The sequence below is a fragment of the Sorghum bicolor genome, chromosome 1 (assembly GCF_000003195.3).
Source record: "Sorghum bicolor cultivar BTx623 chromosome 1, Sorghum_bicolor_NCBIv3, whole genome shotgun sequence".
NCBI lineage: Eukaryota > Viridiplantae > Streptophyta > Magnoliopsida > Poales > Poaceae > Sorghum > Sorghum bicolor.
Window position 1 is genome coordinate 80720286 of NC_012870.2, and position 14239 is coordinate 80734524.

Genomic DNA, 14239 nt, shown 5'->3' on the forward strand with positions numbered 1-14239 from the left:
TCATCAATCTGTTAATCCAAATACATGTATTTTGCCCTAGACATGACCCACGACCAACCTTTGCTCCGATGGACATGGGCGGATCTGTCGGTGTGCAGCTCCGACGTGGCCCAGGCGGTGGAGGTGGCCAACCTGTTAGCCTACCCATGGCGGCGATGGCTAGAGTACGTAGGTTAACCTTTCAAAAATGTTATTTAGATTACCAAAGTGACTAAAAACAGCAAATGTTATGAAAATTAAAGTCAATGAAAAAACAGCAAAGATGTATGAAAAACAAAAGTTATTTTAATAAAGTCAATGCTTGAAGTCCTATAATTGCTAAACGTGGTGTTTGATATCTTAGGACCATTTTTAGTGGGAGTTTCATGACCCTAAAACTCTTATCATCTTTTTCTTTATTAATATAATGACACATAACATATTTAGGGCCTGTTTGGTATAGCTCACAACAGCTTGTACAGCTCACAACAGCTTCATAAGCTGTTGTGAGCTGTTTTTTTTTTGCCAAACACTTATTTCCAAAACAGCTTCATGGATGAAGCTGTTTTTCCCCTCCTCTCACAAAAACATAAGTTGGATGAAGCTGAAAAAAATAACTTATTGTAGCTTCTCCCTCATTTCTCTCTCAACTATGCATGCATGAAGTAGTTGGTGAAGCTATTTTGCCAAACACTTTTTCCAAACACAGCTTGCTTCATCTAGAAAGTCACTCATGAAGCTATTTTCTAAAAAAAAAGCCCTTAATATCTATAAAACTCATTTGAGATTGATCTTATAATTTCAATTTTCTCGGGTGGTGGGAGGCAGGACTCAGAAGCATGTGGAAAAACGACTGAAGAATTAAGGGAGCAGTTGTTGTGAATTCATCTGCTCTTTCCTGTGTTGCTGTCGCGCGTGCGTGTCCTCCGACGGCCCCCGATCCCATCCTCCTCGTCCCGCCGCCGCCTCCTTCACCGGGACCAAATGCAGCGGGTCGTCGTCATGCGCCACGGCGATCGCCTCGACCACTCCGAGCCTATGTGGCCAGCCAACAAGCCGTGGCCCTGGGACCCGCCGCTCGACGACGCCGGACTCCTCCGCGCCTGGACCGTCGGGAAGTGCATCAGGGCCGCCGCCGCCAAGCAGGGATGGGCCCTCCACCGGGTCCTCGTCTCCCCGTTCCTGCGATGCCGACAGACCGCCGCGCGGGCGGTCGCCGCGCTATGCGCCGTCCCCGACGACGACGCGCTGCTCGCGGTCGGCGACCCGGACAATGTGCCCCTCGACACCTCACGCATCAAGGTTTCTTCTCTTATTTGTAATCTTGCTTGCTGATACATTTCTTTGCTTTCTTTCCCACAAAACAAAAATCAAATCAAATCAAGATACAGTAGGCAGATTAACTAGGTCTTGCAGGGCGGCTCGGACCACCCTTCAGTGCAGTCTACCAAACAAATCCCCTCCCTCACTCGCTTCGATACTGCTTGATATTCAAGGAAATTCGTTGTTCCTATCCCTGTCTAGGATTAACCAGGAGTATCTTCCGGCTATTAAGGCCAGTCTTGTGGGAAGTTTCGTAGCGTTTTTAAGACTGTTATGTCACGTGAAATGAAATGAAAACATCCTCTCTCAATGGAGAGTTTCATTCTATGATTTCATAGACATTTAATTACTCATAGAGAGTTGGTAATCGTGCTAAAAAAGTTTCACGTAGATGAAACACATTTCTTCTCTCTCTTCTTAAATACACTTCTACATCATAAAAAATGCCTATGTGACAACCCATTTAATATGAATGAAACTCACATGAAACTCCTAGTGAGACCAGTCTTAATTCGTTGTCACTGAAATTGCTCACGACAATGCAATACCTGCTGGATTGGGATTACACTATTTAACAAACTAAAACTAGTTGCCCTTCTACTATAATATTTCTTAGACTGATCCACTTTATGGCCTGTAACCATTTGATAAATTGTATTGGGCTGGAATTGTTCCCGGCCGTTCTAGGCCAGGAACACTTAACCGAACGGGCCTTTGTTTTGCCTGCATTCTGAATCTTCGTATTCCATCTACCAGGTGTCTATCGAGTATGGATTGTCTGAGATGATGAACACTCAAGCAATGGGTGTTATTGTTAGCAAGCTAGCTTCCAGCATCAACAAGTGGTTCCCTGACTTACCAGAGCTCGAAGCCGACTTCCCGGCTGGAACCATCGACCATTCTGCAGAACCAATCTACCCGGAGGTCTCGGCTTTCCAACTTGTTCTCTAGCGCTGAATTGAAGAACAGCAGTCTTAAACCATTTTTTGTGCTGCAGGTACCGAAGTGGGAGGAATCTGTCATGGAGGCAAGAAGCAGATATGCAAGCATCATCAAGGCTCTTGCTGACAAATATCCTCATGAAAACCTGCTCTTAGTAACACACGGTGAGTACTCATATTTCTGAGCAGTCTATGTTAGGCTTCCATATTCTGGATCCTTGATGTAGTTTTCATCATGCTGCTGATGTCGCCACTCGCCATATTACACTGGACTGTAATCTGTTGCAGGTGAGGGTGTTGGTGCATCGGTGTCTTACTTTGAGATGGGACTAGAGATCTACGACGTGGAATACTGTGCTTACTCTGTTCTGGAGAGGCAGGTGTCTGCGGAGCTTGATGATGAGCATGGGGGCTTTACCGCGGATAGCTTCAAGGTGCTGACAAAGAGTGGCAGCACAGGCATCCGATACGCCTCGGTGTCAGAGGGCTAGTTTGTTGGTTGAGCAGTACTGGAACTGACTCCATCACGGTGAACCAATATTTACCGGTTGCTTATTACATTCTGTCCCCATTAATTCAGCTTGCAGGTGGATACACCTGGTGTTCTACATATACTTGATTCTGAGTTCGTAATGTAGTAGCTAGGATTGCTTTGTTTGTTTCATATAGCATGGTCAGTGCAGGGGATGAATAAACAAACGTGCTAGTAGATTTTTTGAAGTAGGAATAAGTGGATTGCCTTTTTAACACTTTCAATTCAACGTCGAGTACTCATATCAATTTGGTTTGCTTTATGTATGTTGCTTTGCTTCTGTTTGTGACGGGAGGGAGGGAGGGAGGGAGGGAGGGAGGGCGTGCGTTTGTGGCTAAAGGAAAAGAGACAAGAATGATCCCTGCTGTGCACTGGTGTCTATGGTTGGTAGCTCAAAGTCATTCCTGCTGTCTTCTAGATTGAAAGGGAGAGGAGTTGTGCCATGTCCAATTGTCCAATTGCTCGCCACAGCTTTTCTTCTTCTTCTTCTTTTTGCCTCTTGACAATAATGCTTAATCTTTAGCTTTGTGATGTGTGATTGTGCTATGGCACCCATATAGGAGTGGAAATATCCTTACCGGTAGCAGTAGGAGTATCAAATTGTTGAATAACCGAACCCTCATATATACTGAGAAAAGACCAGATAAATTGAGAAAATTCTTGCAGGAATTTGTGTCTGCCTCTGCTATGTCTGTCATTGTTTTTCTTTTTCTATATATACTTTGAATGTTATATTCAAGGGCAAATTAGAGGTAGCGAGGCTACTAGGGCAGTAGGTAACAAACACACTAGTGATTTCACTTTGGTAATCGATGGATCCCATCGACTAGTCGCACTCCATCTATACAGCATCCATCTTGCCTTTGTATCCTCGTGCTTTATGTATAACAAAGAAAAGAAAAGAAAAATTCAAAGTCGTCGCGATTTTGACGCTTTGCCTTTTGTTTGTGTGGCTTGCTTTATTTCACTTGCTCTCTGCCCCAGCTGACAAATGGAGTACCTGTTTTGCTTTGGACAGGGTTTTTTTTTTTGCCTATTACTAGTATTTTGACTATCAGCAGCAAACCTGTGAAAAAGATGATGTAACTAGTATAGAAACATGAAACATATACATGAATTGGATTTCGCTTGCATTCATTGGGATATACGTACAGTACAGATGGTATTTTGTATAATCTCCTAAGTAAGTAAATGTTAGGCAAATTTTGCTGTAGGACGCCAGGAGACTGGAGACTCACAAGCGTATTGACAGGCGCTAGCTGACGCGTCGCGTGCAGGTGCATGTGCAGGTCATGGTCATGGATATCTCCTAGGGTCCTCATCCTCCTCTTGTACCGCTCGGCATTGCATTTGCCACTGACATTGCGCACCCACCAGGCACCAGCTGATCGAGCTCAACGTAAGTACTCCCTCCATTGTAAAAGTCATTCTAAGAATCTTGGAGAGTCAAAGTATTTTTACGTTTGACCAAAATTATAGAGAAAAATACTAAGATTTGTAACGTAAAGTGAGTATACTATTAAAATATAATTAAGAAAGAATCTAAGGATATTTAGTTAGTACCATAATAATAATTATTTTATAATATAAATTTAGTCAAACTTAGAAAAGTTTGACTCTCCAAAATTTTTAGAATGACTTACAATTTGGAACGAAGAGAGTATAAAGTAACTCAACTGACAAGAGAGTGAAGGAAAGGAGAGAAGGCAGCACAGCAGCAGCTGCGTCGCCAATAAATACAAGAGGAAGGGAGCTAACCCAGATAGATGCATCCACCCATGATTCCCATCCATCTCTGCTCTGCTTGGGTGCCCTGCCCTGCCCTGCCCATAACAACAACCGTATCCATCCATCCCACCACCCATCTTCCTTCCTTGGTTCCTCTTGACAGTTGAGAGTTGACACACACACACCCACCCAGATAACTACTGAGTGAGTGAGTGAGTGAGCGAGCGAGCGAGCGAGCGAGCGAGCCAGCCAGCCAGCCATCGAGCGAGCGACCTTGAGATCGATCTCAGCTTTGTTTGTTGGCCCGCCGCCGCCATGGCGATAGGTGGCTTCGTGGATGCCCCTGCCGCTGCCGCCGGCGCCGACTACGGTGGCCGCGTGACTTCCTTCGTGGTGCTCTCCTGCATCGTGGCCGGCAGCGGTGGCATCCTCTTCGGCTATGACCTCGGCATCTCAGGTTGCGTTGCGTTGCGTTGCTACTACCGTAATTACCTTGCTACCTCTAGTCCTCTACTCTACATATCTCATCACATATTACTACTACCCCTACTACTGCTGCTAGATTTGCTTTATTATATAGTGATGAGTCAGTTTGCTTCATCTCGCCTTTAATTTTATTAAATTAATTAATAGATTTGTCTCTTCCAGTGTAATGTGTTGCGGCATGGCATGCGGTTGAATTGAATTCAAGCAAAGCAAGCCGCGCGCAGAGCAAGGAGCTAAGAATATATAGTGAATTACTCCAGTTAAGAAACTCAAATTATCTAGCTGTGCGTCTCTACTCAAGCTGCTATAGATAGCACCACCCACCATTGTAGTGCCAGTCTGTGCTGTGCAGTGCTACCTCAGTCTTCCTTCAATTGAAATGGAAGTCCCTTTGAATTCAGGGAGGGGGGCAGGCCGGGCCTCTGCCTGCCTTGGAGCCAGGCTTGCATTGCATTGAATGGATGGTTGATCTGAGTTGGTTCTGGCTGGCCGTGGCCGTGGCCGGCCCCCACCCTCGTCCTTTAGTTAGTACCACGTACTACTACACTACTGTGTTCTAGTGTTCTGTTCATGGATCGGGATGGAACTCAACATCAACTGGGAGGGACTGCCACTGCCTGCCTTCATCATCATCATCATCATCATCATCTTTACAATTACAATTACAGTTACAGTTACGATCGCATGATCCTTTGTTCATCCCTTTTGATATTCGATCGGGGTTCAGTTCAGGTGGTAAGTCATGGATACAGTGCATGCATCATATTCATCCATTCATAGGAGGGGAGGGAGCATATACAGTACTGCGTGCAGTGGATCGAGTAGATCCGATCCGATCCAATCCAATCCAAGACCTGGCTTCTCCAACAATGCATGCATGCGTCTCTACTCTCTTCTACCTCTCCGGGTCTCCCCGCCCCTAATTACTAATGATAGTATTAATTAATTGTGATTAGTTGCTGTGGCACGTACTGCCAAACACCCCACGTATATACAATCAAATCAATTCCATTTCCATGTAGGACTGCTTGGAAGAGAAATCACAAGCAGGGGAAATCTAACCGACACCAACCATTATTTATTTTGTGCTACTCTCGAGTACGGAGTATGTATGTACTCTGCAGCAGCTACTAGCTTACAGCTGCTAGCAGTACCATTCAGTTAGTACATATGCATGTATGATTGATGAAAATCTTGCTTGCATATATAGTACTATACATATATTAGTAGCAGCATGCAGTAGTTGATTCATGCACTTTGCATGCATGCCTCTGTTTGACTTGACAAATTAGCCATGACTTTTCATTTCATTTATCTCTCCATCTGCTTGATCCGGCTCGATCAGCAGCTTATGTATTGTTCATCACCATATCAAAAGTGCCGGGACTGTTGCTGCATCCGCTGCACCTTCTGCACACAGCCACTACTAGCTCGATGATGCAGTACGTAGTGGTAGCTAGCTAGCTCAATTTTTAGTTTTCTCCCAAAACAAAACAAAACGAAACGAAACAGTAATAAGTAAGTGAAAAAACCAAACCAAAACAAAACAAAATATCACAGCCAGGCAGGCAGGCAACCAACCATATATCTCCCCATTTGGCACAGGTGGGGTTACGTCGATGGAGTCGTTCCTGAGAAAGTTCTTCCCGGATGTGTACCACCAGATGAAAGGAGACAAGGACGTCAGCAACTACTGCCGCTTCGACAGCGAGCTCCTCACCGTCTTCACCTCGTCTCTCTACGTCGCCGGCCTCGTCGCCACGCTCTTCGCCTCCTCCGTCACCAGGAGGTTCGGCCGCCGCACCTCCATACTCATCGGCGGCACTGTCTTCGTCCTCGGCTCCGTCTTCGGCGGGGCAGCCGTCAACGTATACATGCTCCTCCTCAACAGGATCCTCCTTGGTATAGGCCTCGGCTTCACCAACCAGGTACTACTCGATCTACTTGTTTCCTTTAATTAATTATTACTCCAGTTATGTGTATGTCCTTGTCGCCTCAAGATACATTACTGCATGATCCAAATATATAAAATTAATAATTTTCTCAATGCAAGTCAAAGATGCATGAGCAGCAGTGTCCCTTTCATGGAATGGGGCATATCACTACCTAATCGATCCGTGTCGCGAGAAACAACTTTGATTAAATATATATATATATTAAAAAATATTAATACTTATGATATATAATTAGTATCATCGAAAGGATCTTTAAATTTAATTTTTTTTAATAAATTTATTTGAAGATTTTTAGATCTTTAAATTTTTTTTTAATAAATTTATTTGAAGCTTTTTTATTAACCTAGTCAGACTTGTGGTACTAAAATGACAGTTATTTTGGAAACCACCCAAATTGAAAACACAGGCTCCATGCAGTCAATAATAGCGACTTTTTACTCCTAATTCAAGTTGCACGCATGGCATGCATGCAGTCGATTCCACTGTACCTATCAGAGATGGCGCCACCGCAGTACCGTGGGGCAATCAACAATGGCTTTGAGCTCTGCATCAGCATCGGCATCCTCATCGCGAACCTCATCAACTACGGCGTGGAGAAGATCGCCGGTGGATGGGGCTGGAGGCTGTCTCTGTCCCTGGCCGCCGTGCCGGCCGCGTTCCTGACCGTCGGCGCGATCTTCCTGCCCGAGACGCCCAGCTTCATAATCCAACGCGGCGGCGGGGGCGGCGACATCGACGAGGCAAGGCTGCTGCTGCAGAGGCTGCGTGGCACGACCAGGGTCCAGAAAGAGCTCGACGATCTGGTGTCCGCGGCTAGCGAGGCGTCGAGGACGACGGCAACCCGGCGGCCGTTCCGGAACATACTGAGGAGCAAGTACAGGCCGCAGCTGGTGATAGCGCTGCTGGTTCCCTTCTTCAACCAGGTGACGGGCATCAACGTCATCAACTTCTACGCGCCGGTCATGTTCCGGACCATCGGGCTCAAGGAGAGCGCGTCGCTCATGTCGGCGGTGGTGACGCGCGTCTGCGCGACGGCCGCCAACGTGGTGGCCATGGTGGTGGTGGACAGGTTCGGGCGGCGGAAGCTCTTGCTGGTGGGCGGCGTCCAGATGATCCTGTCGCAGGTGATGGTGGGGGCGGTGCTGGCGGCCAAGTTCAAGGACCACGGAGGGATGGACAAGGAGTACGCGTACCTGGTCCTGGTCATCATGTGCGTCTTCGTCGCGGGCTTCGCCTGGTCCTGGGGCCCTCTCACGTACCTGGTGCCCACCGAGATCTGCCCGCTGGAGATCAGGTCGGCGGGGCAGAGCATCGTCATCGCCGTCATCTTCTTCGTGACGTTCCTCATCGGCCAGACCTTCCTGGCGATGCTGTGCCATCTCAAGTTCGGGACCTTCTTCCTCTTCGGCGGATGGGTGTGCGTCATGACGCTCTTCGTGTATTTCTTCCTGCCGGAGACGAAGCAGCTGCCCATGGAGCAGATGGAGCAGGTCTGGAGGACCCACTGGTTTTGGAAAAGGATTGCAGATGCAGATGCAGATGCAGGGGAGGAAGAAGAGCAAGGCCAAAGGAGACCCAGACCCAGAGGAGAGGCAGCAGGAACCATAGCTCTGTCCGCCACATAGACACTATACATTGCATTGGTTGCCAATCATTATTAATTAAGCTACTATATATATAGGTGATCTGATGATCAAAGTATACATACACATGCATACATTATATTTGGTGAAACCGCGCGCGCCTGCAGAAATCGTATAGCTAGGCGCATGCATGGTACACCACTTTGTTGATTACACACACTAGCTAGTATATATACTATACTCTAGTAAATAATAAATCCATGCAAATATATATATATATGTAATGGGCTTGCATTGTATAGCTAACTAGCTGCACACAAATTGTTTGTATCCTAGCTAGCTAGGGAGCAAATGCATTTCAATAAGCTAGTTTATTTGATGCATGCATTCTGTAATGTAAAGGGGCTATCCTATCCATGAAGGAAGAATTCAAGGGGCTTCCACTCCAGCAGAAGTGCGAATTAATTATTAATCTTTGAGAGTGGCAATATATATATGATATAAAGATGCATGCATGTAACAGCAAATTAAGGAGTTATTAGTTAATTAGGCATCACATGCATGTACTAACTACTCATGTGTAGTGTAGCCCTGCCTGTAGCGTCGAAAGAGTTGGTCGGTCTTGGCCGTGCGGAACGCGTAGCAGCCCATGGCGTAGACACCGAGCAGCGCGACAGTGGCGACTGCGAGGATGATGTCGGCGCGGCGCCACTCCGTGCGGAGGTTCTGCAGCAGGCCGGCCTTGCAGGAGGAGCAGGAGTAGCAGAACTTGGCCTCCTCGTTGCTCCAGGCGGCGCAGTCGGGGTCGGCGGTGGCGCTGATGGGGCTGATCCAGTACGTCGGGGTCACCAAGGTGTAGCCGCAGCTCGTGGGAGGCTTGCAGCAGCCCGACTGCAGAGGGCTCATGCTGTTGGGCGGCGCCGTGAACAGGTCCTGCGCCGTGGCGTACGTCCCGTTGAAGTCGCTGCAGGTGGGCGTGGCGGCCAGGCAGGCCTTGATCCGGTCCCAGCGTGCGTCCAGGCGGGCGCGCAGCCAGCCCGAGTAGTCGTCCAGGTCGTACTCGAGGAACTCCCGGCTCGGCACCCGGTGGCCCGACGACCCCGTGGTCACCGCCAACACCAAGACGACAAGGCAGGCCAGCGCCACGACGACGACCAACATGGCGACGAGGTAGACGAGGAGGAGCCACGGCAGGCGCCAGAAGGCGGCCACGAAGCCCGCGAGCCCGACCGCGAGGACAGCCACGCCGAGGCCAATCACTGGCCACTGGAGGATCTGGACGCAGGCGTTGTCGGCCTGCGTCGACAGCCAGATGCCCGCGGCGATCACGGGGATGGAAAGCAGCGCGCCCACCAAGTTGATGGCGGCGACGCCCATGTAGTTGAGCGCCATGTTAATCTGTCATGTCATGTCATGTCATGTTGGCAACCTACTACGAGAAGGAGAGGAATGGAAATACTAATACTCGCCTCTGCTCTGCATTCCCTCCTTCTTCTTTTTTTGTGCCTTGCTTCCTCTGCAATTCATTCCCTCCCCAACCGACTACGCAAAGGCAGCAGCATTGCCATATGATAAATTATCACTCACAAGTCACAATGTACAAAGTGTGGCCGGCCTGCCAGCCTCCCCTCCCAACACATACATCAATCACCCTGTACTGTACACACAGGGTCTATACATGCCGTTGGCCATTGCCGAGTGGTAACACTTGTTCACCACGGCCTTGTTTGGTTCACCCTGAAAAACAAAAAGTTTTCAAGATTCCCCGTCACATCGAATCTTGTAGCACATGCATAAAACATTAAATATAGACGAAAACAAAAACTAATTACACAGTTTAGCTGTAAATCACAAGACGAATCTTTTGATCCTACTTAGTCAATGATTGGATAATATTTGTCACAGACAAACGAAAGTGCTACAGTACCGAAATCTTTTCACTTTTCGGAACTAAACAAGGCCCACGCCATAAATCGACCAAGTAGAGCGTAACAATCAAGCTTCACAGCAACCCACTGTTGGAAACCAGACCCCAAGTCCATCAAATCACATCATATGATTAATCACGACGATGGCGAATCAAGCACAGCACCATCACCCTCCATCAGCCCCAGCGCAGCGTGCCAAGTGCCACCTAGCAAATCAGAAAGGCTCCACCGGAGGAGGGTCTTCACCGATGCTTTGCTTGTCAGGTAAGGCACAATGTACTTCTTCATGTCACTTTTGGAGATGCCGAGGTGACCTCCCGCCACAGACACAAACTTCACCCGCCCTGCTTTATCCAGTGTCTTCAAACCGATCCAGTCTTCCTCATACAGCTTCGTCTGCACACACACGCACAACTTGCCATTGTAAGCAGAGCACACATGGAGACCCAAATCACGTGCATGAAAGAATTCTACCTTCTGAGGTGGTAGAACAGGATCAAAGGCTCCATCAGGGTAGTAACCGAACCATGCTGTTTCTCGAGGTATCAGGACTGCATCATCCTGAAACTGCAAATAACATACATACATGCATTCGTCCACATTCAAGATAGGTCAAAAGAATTGAAGTATAAATAGATATTATTAAGGCGTAAAACAATATCATCCTTTTGCGCTATGTTGCATTGTACTTTTATCTTGAAGCAGGGAACAAAGCAAGTAAGTTGCATGCTACCCTAGCTACAGGAGACAGGGCAATGCTACTCCTGCAACTTGATCAGAATCAATTTTGGTTTTGGACAATGTCAAGCTTACCATGATCAGAACCAAATTCTCTAAGCTGCTAAACCTTTCCTTGTAGGTGGCATTTCTTTTTTCTGGAATCTCATTGTTAAGTTTTGGAAGAAACCTGCAACTCTTCAGATAATCTGCCATATCCTGATAAATACTTTTAGTTAGACAAACTTCGTTCACCAGAAACACTCTCATATACTATGAAACTATATTACATGAGAAATAGAATGTAACTAATTTGTATTCATATATATCATACATTTTTTCTATAAATTTGGTCAAACTTACAAAAGTTTGATTTTGACTAATAAACCTATAAGGTCTTTCATTTTCGGGCGGAGTGTGCAGTTACAAAATCTCAAGCTAATCAATTATTCAAAAAAAAATGACCAGGCTAGTTATTCAGCACTATGAAGCTAGCTATATGAAGACTTTGTAAGCATCATCAATGGTGCATTGCAACTGATTAGTAAAACACCAGGTTATCCTCGAGTCACCTCTACCATTAAGAACAACCTATACAGTTTGGCCTACAGATGTGCTTACTCAGCCCTGTGAAGTATGCAGTACCAGTAGACTGACCAGTACAATAAGCAACTCAAAAGTACATCCATAAGACCATAAAAAAAGTACATCCATAAGAGTAATAGAGTAGCATGTCAACCAAACAACATAAAAGGTGCATTCCTCGTTATACTCACAGTTGGGATTTTGAGGTAGCCACTAGGTGCAAGATGTTCCTGTAATTCACCACACCTCAAGTTATCCCACATTTTTTTTTTAAAAAAAAGGTGCTCACCATAACCAAAAAAATCAAAGTTTGATGAATGCCAATGCATACAAACCTGCACATAGTCTGAGTAGATCTCCAATTTGATCAGAGCGTCAACAAGAATGCACAAAATACCAGACTGCATAATATGCAGATGTCAACTGAATCATATGAGCTTCCATATAATATGTAGATGTTAAAAGACAAGTGCATTTAAATAATAATGGCGTTAGTCTCAGCCATATATTTTCTTTGATTCGTACTACGTGTACAAGTCATCGGACAAAATCATGAAAGAGTATTCAACCATCGATTATTACACAAATTTATCACTATATCATTGAATTATTAGCCAAACTTGACATAAAAAAACACATAATGATCGGAGATAATGACTTAATCAGATTAACTTACACCACAAAGCGGCACAGAAGCGGTACCAGCATGAGGACCTCCAAGAGAGATGAAGTTCTTGACCTGGTGTCAGGTACGGTCCAGATCATAATTTATTGCACAGAAAACTGGTAGCAATTAAAGTGCATACAAGACAGGCTAACAACCATCCCATCTGGGCAGCTGGCCAAGGTTACATATATTGGGTTGGTAGAGGCCAAATGAATAGAATTTGAGCTGCGTTAATTTTATTACAATTTTGCTATTCCTAATTTAGGAAACTCACCGGCGGTCCATCATCACAATACTCAACTACTGCTCGACCAATCAAGTTTCCCTGTGAGAACACAAAGATGAGGCAGTGTTTTAGTATAGTATAGCTACACCAAGTACCGAACAAATTAAAGAAAAAAGTAATGAATGATTAGCTACTAAATCATCCCCTCCCTCCCTCCCTCCCTCTTCGGTGGCAGAGGAAGTATCTCAAAGAGTACTAATCTGAACCAGTTTATGTTACTGTAATATGTACAAGAAAATGAATCATAGCAGAATGCAGGTAGTGCACACTATACTATTAAAGTGCCTACAAGAATAAAAAAAACAGCCCACATTTTCAAGACTATGAAGCAAAGGACAACAACAGGATATAATAGTAGAAGATAAATGAGATAGCTTGGGTACTTAAAGGAAGGCAAGGTAAAGACCGTGAACAAGACAGCAGCGCATGAGCATACCTGAGACAGACCAACTATGTTGTAGCCGTCTCTCAGTTGTTTCATTTCCTTGACCTGAGAGGAAAAATCAAAAGTGGCAGTGACGATGAACACTAGTTTTTAACAACTCATCAAACAGCACAAGGTGGCATCATCGGTTAGAGTACTGACCTTGTTGCAGATGATATCAGCCTGCGGACATGATCAAATGTGTTACTGAATATATGAACATTTAGTTTATAACAAGAGGAAGGAAAAGAATGTAGAGAGGAATAAGACCTGTTGTTGAAGAGGCATGACCCAAGAGTCCCATGTTCCTCTGCCGATCTCTCTGGGGAAAGGAAAGCAGTTATTATTCAATTTAGTAAGTTCGAAGAATGGCCCAAGAGCAAGAATGTCCAGGACTCAGGACGCCAGGCAATGGGATATTGGGATGAGGGGATAGAGTTGGCGAGCAATAGCAGTAGTACAGTACAGGCAGTGACCGTCGGAGCCGGACCAACCGGCGAGAAGTTTAGTGAACTTGGCGACGCCATGGTTGGCGCACTGGTCCCCAATCCCTGCCACGATTCCAGTTGCAATCCGTCAGCGGGATGGATAGATTCATTACCCAGCTTGTGCTGCACAGGATTGGAGAAGAGAGGAGAGGGGAGGAGAGGAGAATTCTACCGTGCAGGACGATGAAGGGCAGGGAGGAGGTCTGCACCGCCGCAGCGAGGAGGGGAATGAAAACGAGGGCAGCGGCGGCTGTTCTCCGCATCACGATTCTTCACGGGGAGAGGAGAAGCGAGACGAGGTCGGATTCCGGCGGCTGGGGTCCGATTCTGGCAAGCACCTGGCAAGGCTGCCCGCTGGCAACGACTTCCCAAGAACCAGAAGCAACGGAACGCTCCTCGAACGCCGCCGAGGCCCAGAGCTAGAGGGAAGGCGACGAGGGAAGGAGAAGGAGACGAGGGAAGAAAGGCGGGCCCACATGCCAGTGACCCATCATCAACCTGTGCTTAAGAGTCCAACTAAGACCGTGATCTTTTTTATAGATATAATAATAATAATAATAATAATAATAATAATAATAATAATAATAATAATAATAATAATAATAATAAAATAAATA

General features: G+C 46.1%; 4 protein-coding genes and 1 long non-coding RNA gene across 7 annotated transcripts; 2 read left to right on the plus strand and 3 right to left on the minus strand.

Moving 5' to 3' along the window:
* On the plus strand, positions 802–3023 carry LOC8059540. Its single transcript, XM_002465999.2, has 4 exons — positions 802–1281; positions 2059–2226; positions 2300–2408; positions 2532–3023. The coding sequence occupies exons 1-4, from the start codon at positions 964–966 to the stop codon at positions 2732–2734; spliced, it is 798 nt and encodes a 265-aa protein (XP_002466044.1). The 5' UTR covers positions 802–963; the 3' UTR covers positions 2735–3023.
* On the plus strand, positions 3096–8999 carry LOC110431939 (hexose carrier protein HEX6-like). 3 transcript variants are annotated; one of them, XM_021451778.1, is made up of 4 exons: positions 3096–3158; positions 4053–4174; positions 6595–6917; positions 7418–8999. In XM_021451778.1, exons 1-4 carry the CDS (start codon positions 3130–3132, stop codon positions 8567–8569), a joined length of 1626 nt encoding a protein of 541 aa, XP_021307453.1. In that variant the 5' UTR covers positions 3096–3129; the 3' UTR covers positions 8570–8999. The 3 variants fall into 3 exon arrangements, with proteins under 3 accessions (XP_021307453.1, XP_021307452.1, XP_021307454.1); XM_021451777.1 differs by lacking the exons at positions 3096–3158; positions 4053–4174 and adding an exon at positions 4408–4987; XM_021451779.1 differs by lacking the exons at positions 3096–3158; positions 4053–4174 and adding an exon at positions 4413–4960.
* LOC110431940 lies at positions 5980–6704 on the minus strand. Its single transcript, XR_002449413.1, has 2 exons — positions 6571–6704; positions 5980–6469 (listed from the first exon to the last, which is right to left on the minus strand). It is a non-coding gene; the product is annotated as an uncharacterized LOC110431940 (long non-coding RNA).
* Positions 8956–10393, minus strand: LOC8059541 (protein TORNADO 2). The gene has a single exon (XM_002468661.2). The coding sequence runs from the start codon at positions 9917–9919 to the stop codon at positions 9098–9100; it is 822 nt and encodes a 273-aa protein (XP_002468706.1). The 5' UTR covers positions 9920–10393; the 3' UTR covers positions 8956–9097.
* On the minus strand, positions 10444–14125 carry LOC8081564 (palmitoyl-protein thioesterase 1). Its single transcript, XM_002468662.2, has 12 exons — positions 13795–14125; positions 13601–13685; positions 13405–13456; positions 13297–13317; positions 13147–13200; positions 12699–12749; positions 12434–12496; positions 12093–12158; positions 11949–11987; positions 11269–11391; positions 10930–11022; positions 10444–10851 (listed from the first exon to the last, which is right to left on the minus strand). Exons 1-12 carry the CDS (start codon positions 13883–13885, stop codon positions 10591–10593), a joined length of 999 nt encoding a protein of 332 aa, XP_002468707.1. The 5' UTR covers positions 13886–14125; the 3' UTR covers positions 10444–10590.

Bases quoted from the DNA above. Each gene is read 5' to 3' on its own strand.
- LOC8059540 (XM_002465999.2), top strand. From the start codon at position 964: ATGCAGCGGGTCGTCGTCATGCGCCACGGCGATCGCCTCGACCACTCC. The intron at 2,227-2,299 runs GTCTCGGCTTTC...TTTGTGCTGCAG, and splicing joins CAGAACCAATCTACCCGGAG to GTACCGAAGTGGGAGGAATC. The intron at 2,409-2,531 runs GTGAGTACTCAT...AATCTGTTGCAG, and splicing joins CCTGCTCTTAGTAACACACG to GTGAGGGTGTTGGTGCATCG.
- LOC110431939 (XM_021451777.1), top strand. From the start codon at position 4,819: ATGGCGATAGGTGGCTTCGTGGATGCCCCTGCCGCTGCCGCCGGCGCC. The intron at 4,988-6,594 runs GTAATTACCTTG...CATTTGGCACAG, and splicing joins TGCGTTGCGTTGCTACTACC to GTGGGGTTACGTCGATGGAG. The intron at 6,918-7,417 runs GTACTACTCGAT...GCATGCATGCAG, and splicing joins GCCTCGGCTTCACCAACCAG to TCGATTCCACTGTACCTATC.
- LOC8059541 (XM_002468661.2), bottom strand. From the start codon at position 9,919: ATGGCGCTCAACTACATGGGCGTCGCCGCCATCAACTTGGTGGGCGCG.
- LOC8081564 (XM_002468662.2), bottom strand. From the start codon at position 13,885: ATGCGGAGAACAGCCGCCGCTGCCCTCGTTTTCATTCCCCTCCTCGCT. The intron at 13,457-13,600 runs GTACTGTACTAC...TCCTTTCCCCAG, and splicing joins GGCTCCGACGGTCACTGCCT to AGAGATCGGCAGAGGAACAT. The intron at 13,201-13,296 runs GTCAGTACTCTA...TTTTCCTCTCAG, and splicing joins CTGATATCATCTGCAACAAG to GTCAAGGAAATGAAACAACT.